The following is an 11,654-nucleotide window of genomic DNA, read 5'->3' as shown; positions in this document are numbered from 1 at the left end:
ATTAACTTATTTGCACTGCTTATCGCTTGGAGATTACTGTCAAGCGATCAAGGCAACCTGTAACTATAGCTGTTGGCCTGTAGCTGCTGGTCCTTGCAGGATACCGGCAAATTTGAAATGAAGACAGCTTCAATTACTTACCTATATTATTTACTATGCATTCATGCAGTCAGTTAGCCTTCGTTTCTTTGCCGTTCTTAAACCTTTTGTTTCAGAAATGCATCACCGGGAGAGCCAACTAGACTTTCTGGAGCGCTGTTAATATATGCCAACAGCAGACTGGAACCACAACTATAAAGTTCCAAAGCGCCGAAAAGATGGCTGTGGCCAATGTATCGCTTGCAACATCTCCGGATACTGACAACGGAACGTGCAGTTTTGGACAACCTGGACTATGCTGGCTCATAACATTGGATAACACGACACTGGCCAATACAACGTAAAGATCCGTTCCTAATTATTATGCTTCTTAAGCGCGGCAATGCTCCAATCAGTTTATCGTAACCAAATTTCTAATAAATCCCATAATAGAATAATATTATGGTAGTGTGTAGCGCAGCTTACGGTATTTGCCGGCATACCGGAATAACCGAACGCAAACACAAAACTATACTACTCTATAACAGCGGCTACTGAAATATAATTTGTAACTTGCTCGCGTTTATGTTTGCAGGGTTGCAGCATCCCTGGCTAAAGTTCCGTGGACATATTACGGTTTTTGCTTCGCCAGTCTTTTCGGAGTTGGAATTTTCATATTATTCCACGCAGTTATTAGAGTTCCGTGGTACATTTACGTTTTCCTTAAACGAGTCTACCGGCATTTCTTGCTGTCACCGATTCCTTTCTTGCGGGGATTATTCGTTTTCGCTCTAAGCATAACCTCACTGTCAAACAATTTTTTTGGACCATACATGTTTTGGACTGATGGGTATGTCCTATTTCGTCGCAAAGAAAAATCTTTAATCCGTTTTTATAATCGATGACACTAAGCACGCCCTGCTCGTAGGAAATTAAACCATCAGTGGCACGCACCTCTACCTACCGAAGACCGGAAAGCGGCTAGGACCGATTTCGCTCTCAATATCGCCTTACTGATGCTTCTCGTATTTAAGCCCGTCAAGGTCGGCTATCATTTACAACTTGTTAGTTAGCGTTTAAGAAAAACGGAAATAAAATAGATCTAACAAAATATCGTACCAATGCTTTAGTTCAAATGCTGGAATGATGGCTCGGTGCCTTTTATTCCGACGGGAAGAGGTTATTCACGGTTCTTCCGAGGTTTTTGCAAGCCAGCACGATTAGCAGCCAGTGTTTTTAACCTTTTGCGGGACTGGGAATTCGTTTCCAACATGGCTAATTTGCCGCTGGTGTTTTATGAAATATGTATTGTTGCTTGTGTCGATTACACCATGCCTGGCTTATGGAAAGTGGCGGTCATAAGTAAGAGTATTAGGGCTGTTACTGATAGATTTGTCAAAATTAACAGATAATGTTAATTTGCTCTGCAGGCTTACAGTTCCTTCGACTGTTTTGCTTAATTTGGTTTTGCGATGAAATAATACGCATTTTTCCGAAGTTGCCACTAAAGATTGGCACTGTCATGAGGAGGATAACATGGATTGCCTGTTGCTTCTTGAGCTGTGCAGCATGGATTCAGCTGGTTAGTAATGCTGCTTTAAGAGAAAATGGCGGGGAACATCTGTACATGACGGCGATGACGCCAATTTAATTCAGCATATGTACAAGCCCGGCGCGGTGATTTAGGCACAGCGGAAAATTCAGGTTCAGTCATTCATGGTATAACTAACCTCCATATCCCGGCCCATCACTCCACACTTTTTACTTCCAGACTCTGTACGAGCATTTGGCATGGCGGATGCACGTCAGAATTTAATATTATTATCGTATGAGCATAAAATATTTGTCGTAAAAATCGAAGAATTTGTGAGTCGAATTTATCATATTACTGTAAATATAATCATTCATGGGAAAAATTAAGTTTATCATTGCGATAGTCGTAGTGTAGTGGCTATTTTCTAAGGGCAATCATCGAGCTTAAATTTGAAGCACCCTTTACGAAAGGAATTTAAATCACTCGATTTGTACACGATGGCTATGTACGAGTACAGTACATGACTGAACGCAAAAACTGTTTAAAAGTGCGCTTTCGCGCACTTTTACGCAGTTTTTGCTGCGTTGTATTACACATGTCTTTGTAGAACCACATGGTTTGTAGTTTGTACATGTATGGTACATGTGTCGTAAAAGTTTGAATGGGTTTGCTGTGCACGTTACTTCTATCCGATCTCCTCAACACATTATACAACTAACCTAAGGACATGAATGTGATTACAAGACGATTAGTCTCAAATTTGACAATTTTCTAATTACGTATATGTTGGAAGAAATGCTATGAAGTTTTAGTCTGAATTCGTCTCCAAGGTTGTCTGCCCTATAAAAAACTCTTGAGAATGTTGCATAATAATAAATTATAATTATTTTCCGTCTTAGATGGAAATTCTGGGCGATTTCTGGCTACAATCTTACAACGGACAAAAAGATTTGTCATACGGCAAGGTCGTGACGTTTCTCTATGGCAAACTGGTTTTTCTGGATGTGACTTCTGCGCAACTTGAAACGACAACCGCAAAGATTTCCGTGTACATTGTTCAAGCCATCACCCTGGTGAGCTGGGGAAATGATAACGATGCCGGCGACAGTCACTAAAAATAATAATTTGCAGATATTTCTCGTGCAAATCATACCGGAAATGCTGAAGCAGTTACCAAGAATTTTAAAAATTCGCGCATTTGACACCGTGTACCGAAAAAGAGATACAAAGTACATACTATAAGGTGCTGTTTGTAAAATTTATCGAAATTACTTAGCGGTAGAGCTTTGTAGATATGTCGCATTGCTGGGTTCCATAAATCCGGATGCCGTGGAGAGGTTTGCAGGCACCTTCCGATCAACAAACCCTGGTGAAAACATTGCAGTTCTTCTAGAGTACGTTCAAAATTCTCCAGCTGTGCCCGTCCTGGTTTTATAGGAATGCTAGGCGGTAACCTTAACATAAAAAACAATATTGGACTATGTTTTCATGATTTTATAGGCCAGAAGCATCAGACGACGCAACAGAGGAAATGAATACAGTGGCAGGAAAGTATCGGGATATCCTGACCATTGTGTCAGGTTCAGTTTTCAAGAAACAGGACCTGAAAAACGTCATTTCAAAGCACTGCCAGTGTGCGTTCTTTTTTGCTAATGAAAGTGCGCCAAACTTTACCGCCGAGGACCACTGCAATTTCCTGCGTGTTCATGCACTGAAACGATACCACCCTAAAGTTAGGGTCATCGTCAAGGTTCTTCTATATGAAAACAAGGTTCGTGATTTTAGTTGTTTTCTTGTAAGTCTAAAATAGAGTAATCAGCTAAATGCTTTAACGATTACGGCGTATTTTAATTGACCAAAAACAAGCGTGCGACAAAAGTGTCCGGCTTACGGGCAGAGCGTAAAAGATGGCGTTGGCATCTGCCGTTACGCTACTGTAAAATATGGGAAACGCCAAAATGATCGTGCAAGCAGATTTGGCCCGTTTCCGTAGTTTATGATCACAATCAGACAATGATTAACAATTAGCCCGGATAGTCACGTGCTCATTTATGGAAACACGAACAGGAAATCGAGGTTCTCGTGTTGTTTTAACCTTCGCAAAAAACTTCAAGTCCATTAGTTTTTTAAGCCCTGGTCCTTGTATTTCTACGGTGGTTTAGGCTTCCTTCGGTTTTCGTGGGTTTGGTAATGTCTTATACTTGGTATTCCTGAATTTTCTCAGATTTCCTTAGATTTTCTCAGTATTTCTACATTTTGTGCACGGTTCTATTAATCGTCGGATTGTCATCAGGAGATTTTGTGTGTTTTACAAATTATCGGGTAAACATTTTGTCGGTTAGCAAAAAGGTCGTCAGCAAGTCTTCGGTATTTAAAAGTCCGTTTTCGGTTTTTACAAATGGCGTATTTGCATAGAAATAATTACTGAGGTTATAGAATTTTTACTCCCGGGGTCGACTCATAGTCTGATTTAATCGGCCGGGCGGCAGGGCGAAGACACTCCGAAATATGTCTGCGCAAATAATTGGACACGCAAAATTTACGGATGATGACCTTTGGGCATCGGTTTGTCGGTTACCCACTTTTGCCATATATAACATTTTTCCACTTGCAGGAACGATTTTATGACATACCAAACTGGAGAAAAGCTAGCGCAGATCCGTCTCTTCAAGTTGATGGCATCGTCTGCACAGCTGAAATTCAGTTTTCACTTCTAGCTCAACGTTATTTTGCACCGGGAATATCGCAGGTTGTTTACGACTGGTTCTCAAAACCACCCAAGAAAAAAAATAGAGTAAGCCTAAGAAAGTTGTGGCGCTTCCTGAAAACGTTGCGGAATTCCTATGCAGAGCTTAGACCATCACTTGCGGAAGGTGCCGAGAAGCGGCTTAGTCGGTCCGGTCGACAAACCATCCGGTGTATTGGATATCACACACCCATGGAAAAATTCCTCGAACCTCCACGCCCTTTTTTAGCAAGGGTTAGAGAACAAGTATTGCGCTACGCACAAAGTGTACAAATGCGGTGCTGTCCGCCGGAGGTACAAAACACGCCTGCCGAAGAAACACCTCTCCAACAAGTCCAAAATGAAACCACGATCGTCGTACATGAGCCTCTGAATCCAAGTCCTAAGAAGATACAACTCTACAAAGACATAGAGGTGAGGCCACTGTTGTTTTTCTGAAGTGAAGAACGTCGCACGCTGCACAAGCACTTTCTGTATGTTGCAGGCTAAGTTCAAAGGGAAGGGTATTTTATTCGCTGTACTGCAAGAGGAAATATTTCATCTGTATCCCCGAGAAAATCTTATTTTGAAAGACGGTGCCAAGCTGTTCTTTATTACATCCGCCTCTGTTAATCTGCTGCAAAGAACACTCTGCGAGAATTGCTTTGATAATAAAAAACGACAGCTAGGCTTGGCATGTGATCCGGAATCTGTCACTGTGTGCACAAATTGCACCAAAAACATGATTCCGCAACTCCAAACGATGACTGCATCGTAAGTGATGATTACGCGGCTGCATTTTGCCTTCGCAATCCCCCATGAAAATTATGTCTGTCCCTCCTTATTTAGAATGGAGGAAAATAAAGATGAAATATGGGATCCAACGGGACAGTATCGGCATTACCAATCGACCAAAGGAGCCATTCCGCTAAAGGTATGTTGCGATAATCTGCAATTTATGCCGTCCCGTTTTGTCATCCCTAATCACATACTGGGTAAATGGTACAGTGTGCTGACGAGAAAGACAGTGAATTGTCCACACTAGAACAACATGTTGTGATCTGTGTTATCTCGGATCGAAGCGCAACGCCTATTGGACTAGTCAACTTTATTAAGCCGCTACGAAGTGTCCACGCAGTTCCGCCAGTTGTGGTCATTCTGGGAGAACCCGACTTTCTGGCTACAGAATGGGACAGTCTTCGCGATTTTCCTAATATATATCCAGTCAAGGTGGGTATCTCCATAATATTACATATTTTCCTGTAAAAATCTCATTATCGCTCAGAACGGCCGCGGAAACTGATCTCTGGTCTCTGTCATGCCTTCAGGAGTGTCTGTAGTACAGCTGGTATACCATCAAATAATTTGTAACCCGGTAGGACGGTAAATATACAAGTCAGTCTGTACCTTTGTAGAGCGGCAATGGCCTAATAGAACTACGTACTATTATCACTATTATGTAGGCGGTGGCGGCGGCTTCTAGGGGCATACCATGCTTACAAAACATCGGCATATCTCAGCAGCCGGCCTCACACCTACTGAAGTATTCTGAACGTGAAAAAGTAAACTACTGTTAATTCAAAAAAACTCAGAAAAGAGGCTTCGAATAAAAATCGAAATAACACTTACAAAATATTTAATCCGAGGGAACAAGCTCTATAGGAAAATTATCTGTAGTACAGTGTGTAAACATACTCAAAATTTCTGGATAGTGCAAGCAAATTAGGGAGCGATCAGCATTTAAAACGCAGCTTGGCCCGTGGGTGCCGGTTGCTCAAATTGTATGAAAGTGTTCGGTTGACTAAACTTCGTTTCTGGATGATGAATGAAAATGAAATCTGAACTTTGTGCAGGGTACCCCGCTTAACGATAACCACCTGCGAGCCATAAATATCCAAGCTAGCCGAATGTGCCTGATTGTGGATGCCAGTGAGCGCCCCCAAGAAGAATCTGAAAAATGGAGCCTTTCGGCAAATGCTGATCTGATATGGCCGATACTCCCCAAGCATTTTTACCGGCATGTGAATGCAGTTTTAGCCACCGTAGCTATCACGGAATACCTTAAACGAACGTCGGAGCGAAAAGATTTGTTGATCGAACAGGCAGCGAAGGTCATAGAAGAAATACTGAAGAGATACAACATAGTTGAAGACGAATTAGGAACACATGCTGTAGCATCTGCCAAAGCACAGCTTAAAACACTTCGGAAGAAGCGAGACCAGTTCGCCGAAATGACTATGGTGGATATCAGTAAGCTTTTGAAAACGACCGGCGAACAAAGCGGCGAACTATTGGAATTCCTTAAAAGAATTCGCCAAGCAAATGATACAAGGATCACTGCAAAATGGCACACACAGGAACTATGTCAAAATGGCGTGGAAATGCAGGAGGAACATCTGACAAATTTGACGAAAATCATGGAAACGTACCGCACTAAGAGCCAGAAGCTCGTTCAGAAAGCCGTTGAAGAAATTACTGAAAATTCAAAAACACCGATGCCGCAGACCAACGAGGCAGTTAAGGGTCGTCGCCATGAAGATTTCACCGAATTTGTCCTTGGTTTTCAAGACGCCCCACTGACCGTACAAACCGTCGAGTCGGTTGTCCTCGCGTGCTTTAATCTGCCTAGAGAAACGGATCCACTTCCGGAATATGTTATTAACGAAGTTACAATACTATTGCAATATCGCAGCGAAAGTGACAGCGAGCTCCAAAATGGCGCCAACGAAACTCAAGAGCTGCTGGCAACGCTTTTTGGAAGAAATACTGCTGTAATCCAGAAGGCAGAAACGCTTTTAAGAAGAATACGCGGCGAATATGACCCAATGCAAGAAGATTGCATAAAAGTTATGCAAGACTTTGCAGATTCGTTTGATACGATATTGGATTCGAATCTGAAACAGATATTCGAACGATTCCGTGAAGAAAATTACAAATCTTTACGGATTTGTGTAGAGCAAATCATCGGAAAATATAATTTAATTCCCGAGAAAGCTGAGTTGGAGCTGATCCAATTTTTGAAGCATTTTCGGGAAGCTTGCGATCCGCTACCGGAGGAGATCCTTACTTGCATACGTAAGATTAATGTAATTTGTAGCAGTAGATTAACCGTGCAGCAGTATTTATTTAACTGGCAATTGTGAGTTCGTGATGTTTTATCTGGTTAGCAAAGCGCAGCATCGCCCTTGCCAGGTTTATCGGTAGAGAAAATTTCGATTTCTTATTTACAGTACATAATTATATTGTACAAAGGTCAACACTAATGCACCAGCTTTAACCCAGTGAAAGTTTTTAAAGAAATCCTGGTTTCCTACTGACAATCTCAGTTTTTTAGTGTCAGGGTTACAGAAGCGAATAACGTGAGCGTTTAAACCAAACCGAAAATCAAAATAGAACTTTTTAATGAATTCACTGGAAATATGTGATTATGCTAAACAAGCAATTATTAGTACTCGTACTGTCGTACAGTCGTACTAAACACCATTCGCGCCTAGCCGGCATTCCGATTTTCTTGTCGCGTTTGTATTCTCGATCTTTTTCAAGTTGAATAGAATTTCAACTGAAAAGGAAAAAAGAAATTTAATTTGTTTCAGTAGCTCCGGAAGAAGAAGTCCAATTTTTTTACGTAAAATGTTTAGCCCTGAGATCTTCGAGAAACCTTTGTCAGATAAAATGAGCTAAGGATCTGGTATGATCAGATGCGAAAAAGAGCTTCACGGGATAAAAGACAGCTTGAGGGAAATCGCTCGTACTTGAAGTATTTAGTTGAGGATAAGGTCAAATAAATGTAAAGCTTTATAATTCATTAAACAAATTAAGAAATTGACCGCCTTATGAAACGAGGAAACTAGAAATGATTAGTCAGTCTAATTCAGCTGGGCATATGCAGGGCGTACTTGGTGTATCTGCGGATACAAAATCCAGTATCCAGATAACGGTGGTCAGAATAGCCGCTCTCATGGTGAGCCAGCGAAAAAATAAATATAAACGAAGCACATATACCGTATCGCACGTTTTCAAATTGTAATCACCGTTGTCTGTTGTTGCATAATCACCGTTGTCTGTTGTTGCATTCTTGCATAATCTGTTGTTGTAATCACCGTTGTTGCATAGTCTGTTTATCGGCTACCCTTATGATCTCGCACTGCATGGTACAGAACGTGTTCAAACCGTCTCTCGCTTAGGCGATCAAAATGACTCGAAATTATGCAGCATGAACTTTCATTTTTAACTTGCAGATCACGATGCCGTGGGATTGATCTCGTGGAGCCAGGCAGCTGGCAACTCAGCAAAGCCGAAAGTGTCGGCTGACTGCACAAAGCCAAATATTGTCGACGCACTGATGCTCAAATGCTATGAAGATAATGACATTTTCGATGCAACGCGCCTGCTTCTCTTGGGGGGCTACTGCGATGCTCCAAAACAAGACCCGGAAGGGCGGGTTAGCGGATGTCCTTATCTAGGAAATCAGGCAGTATTAAGCAAGCTGTCTTCCAGTTACACCAAGTACAGCAGCGGGCGAGTGTGGAGGGGACTAAAGAAATACAATCCATTGTCCGCTGACATCGATCGATGTGCGCTAGGCGGTCAACAAGATAAAAACGAGAAGGTTCAATTTCATAAAGACTTATCCATGAAGTCTTTATCCGAAAAACTGGCGAAGAGAAACCTATTAATCCTGGCCCCTGAATCTGCAGTCCATAAGAGAGAAACTCGGAATAACCAAAATTATTTTGCCCTCGAAAGACCATTCCATGTTGTGGCGCGCCAGAAACTGTTCGCAGAGGTCCTCGATGAGTATGAGTAAGAATCATTAACTGCTCGAGCCGTCCAGTTGCACACGTGTTTTTGGTTTCTTTCAGCTTGAACCTGGAGGGGGATGCGAATCAAGTTATTAAACTGGAGTTTTTACCTTCTTACATTCTGAAAGCGATTGCAGAGAAAAATTCTGGCCTTCCTGCACGGATCAGAAACGATCAACACCAGGACTGGTTCTATGCATATTACCGAATCATTGATAAGGTTGCGAACCATTCAGAATATCAGTCCCCGGTAGGTCGCATCAGTGGACAATGCAATTTGCGAGCGTAACGTATCACCCCTGCTTCTACAAAGTACTAAAAGAAGTAACAGGAAAGATGTTATAGGTAGAAGAAGGAAAGCAGACATCGTTCTACGGCTTTTCTCAGACAACGTTTAAGCAGTAGTTAGGGGAAAATGCAGCGGCTGTTTTGGGTACACTGCGTCCACGTACTGACAATATGAATTATGGGTTTTTTTCAATGTTTAAAACTTATTCATTTTAATTAGTGTAAATCTGCGCAGGCTTATTGTCAATGCGTACTGGCTGACTAGCCGATTAAAACACAGGAAAGCAGATGTGTTTTAAGGTTATAACTAATGATGAAGGTTATAACGAATGAATATGCAGCTAAAATTCTGACTGCTGGCCGTCTTAATTGCAATATGCACAGGCGCAGGTATAGATAGTCCTCTGCAAAAGCAACGTATGAAATCCCCTGTAGATCCAAACTGAAGTTATTGTCTCATGTCGCCACCAAAACGATCCTAAATTGATTTTTACTATCTATATTTACAGACTCTGAAAGATGCTTTTAGCAAAATGAGTCCAGACCCGGCTGCTTTTAGCAAAATGATTTCAGACCCGGCGGAATATCACAAAAAAGATCAAGCGGATAAACTTCCTATGTTACCGAAGTCAATTTTAAATTTTGTTTTGGCCACATATTATCACAAAAAGCTTGGTCAGAAGCCTTCTCCGAAGTCAACAATACCAGTTAAAGAACTTTTCTACAAACGACAGGAGATGCATGATGATAACGCCACCCACATAACTTGGAGTGACCTAGCGCTCGTTCCATGGAAAGATTTCCTGTAAACTTCTTGAATCACACTTGTTGGTTTTGCAGTTTTGTTACTTTTGCAAGCATCACATACTTAATAACCAGTTGGTTGCACAGCGATTTAGTTTTTTTGCGCAGCGGTTAATTGCGATTTGAACGAGCGGCTTTCCTAGCCCGTTGGGAAGGCTTATCTAAGGACAGATGGTTACGTTCAGTGCAGTCAAACGTTGATCGGTTGTTGTGGAAATTCCACATATGCTGTTTTCGATCTGCTGAGTTGCTAGCTGAACCGCACCGAGCGTAACCGCCTTCCATTTAGGTCATTATGATCACCGGGCTAGAACTGCCGCTCGGTAAGTTGCTGTAAAAACTAGGCGTCGCTGTGATATACGGACGTACCGTATACGTATGAAGTTAAAAGCTGCAGCCGGATCGGTTTATAATTGTCCGGAGTGCCGTGATATGGCCCGTGTTTTTATATTCCACATTTGTGCATAGACTTGTAACCGTTAAAACGCCTGCACGTCTTAGAAGCCCGGTGGACGTTCTGGCTCTTAACTGTCCAAAACGTCTGGGGGTTGCTAAACCGTTCGCCGTAAATTTAGCCCGCCCTGCTTCTTGCGCATATCAATGTAAATACTGAATCCGCATCCGGACCGTAGATTCGTTTCAGGACACTTTTGTCGGTATATACAATTCGTACTCTGCCGTTTCTGCTGGTGTAAATTGGTTTATTGTCCTTCGCTACGAGGCAGCACCTCCTTTACATAGCGGCCACGCATTATCTACCGATCAGTTGTTCACACATTAAGACATTTGCTGTAAAATTCGTTAGCACTAACTGGTGTCGTTTCGAAACTGTAATGAACTAAACCTACAGCGAGCTGTGGTGAACAGAAAAGATAAACCTACAGGTATTACATGTATCCGATTGTTGATACACCGCGAACACCGGCTGACTCTCAAGCGATTGACCAAAAAGCCCAGAAAAAATAACCTTCGAGCCGCATGAAATGCTGCTACTGGAAAATCTTCACAAGTTTTACCCGACCGATGGAGAACAAGAACTAGTCATCGGGCCGGTAATTCCGCCCGTTCCGAAAATGCCTTCTACATGTAAGAATTTCCTGGAGCAGTCGCTCAGTATTGACGCAGCAACTCGCTCCTATCTTACAATCCTCCGAGCACATCCATTCGTTGATTTGAGCAAATCGTTGGATACATTTTGTGCGCGGGACATTCAGGGTACGGAAGCGTACTCAGCGAGCGAGGGCACTATAAGAAGAATTGATACGCGCAATCACCTGTTTCTCAGACGGAAATTCGGACAGATGGCGGAAATTCGGTGGTTTCCACTGCTGAACAAAAAGGGCCGAAAGGGGAATTTTGCACTAGAGGCTGTTGTTGAAAATATGCTGCTGGCACGGCAAATGAGAGAACCGGCTACTTCCAA

The 11,654-nt window shown here is 42.2% G+C and overlaps 1 protein-coding gene across 2 annotated transcripts; it reads left to right on the top strand.

Annotated features, from left to right (window-relative positions):
- Positions 1-155: 155 nt before the first annotated feature.
- On the top strand, positions 156-10,334 carry LOC129597459 (uncharacterized). Of its 2 annotated transcripts, none has more exons than XM_055495016.1 (17): positions 156-439; positions 674-928; positions 1,007-1,121; positions 1,209-1,440; positions 1,509-1,660; positions 2,512-2,685; positions 2,744-2,841; positions 2,905-3,006; positions 3,113-3,383; positions 4,227-4,772; positions 4,843-5,111; positions 5,187-5,271; positions 5,346-5,567; positions 6,191-7,412; positions 8,576-9,134; positions 9,200-9,389; positions 9,937-10,334. In XM_055495016.1, the coding sequence occupies exons 1-17, from the start codon at positions 318-320 to the stop codon at positions 10,234-10,236; spliced, it is 4,914 nt and encodes a 1,637-aa protein (XP_055350991.1). In that variant the 5' UTR covers positions 156-317; the 3' UTR covers positions 10,237-10,334. The 2 variants fall into 2 exon arrangements, with proteins under 2 accessions (XP_055350991.1, XP_055350990.1); XM_055495015.1 differs by having other exon boundaries at positions 8,576-9,140.
- The last annotated feature ends 1,320 nt before the right edge of the window (positions 10,335-11,654 follow it).

Source organism: Paramacrobiotus metropolitanus, unplaced genomic scaffold (assembly GCF_019649055.1).
Source record: "Paramacrobiotus metropolitanus isolate TYO unplaced genomic scaffold, Prichtersi_v1.0 Parri_scaffold0000105, whole genome shotgun sequence".
Classification (NCBI taxonomy): domain Eukaryota; kingdom Metazoa; phylum Tardigrada; class Eutardigrada; order Parachela; family Macrobiotidae; genus Paramacrobiotus; species Paramacrobiotus metropolitanus.
Note: the sequence above shows the minus strand (reverse complement) of the source record. Positions and strands in the feature narration are given on the sequence as shown.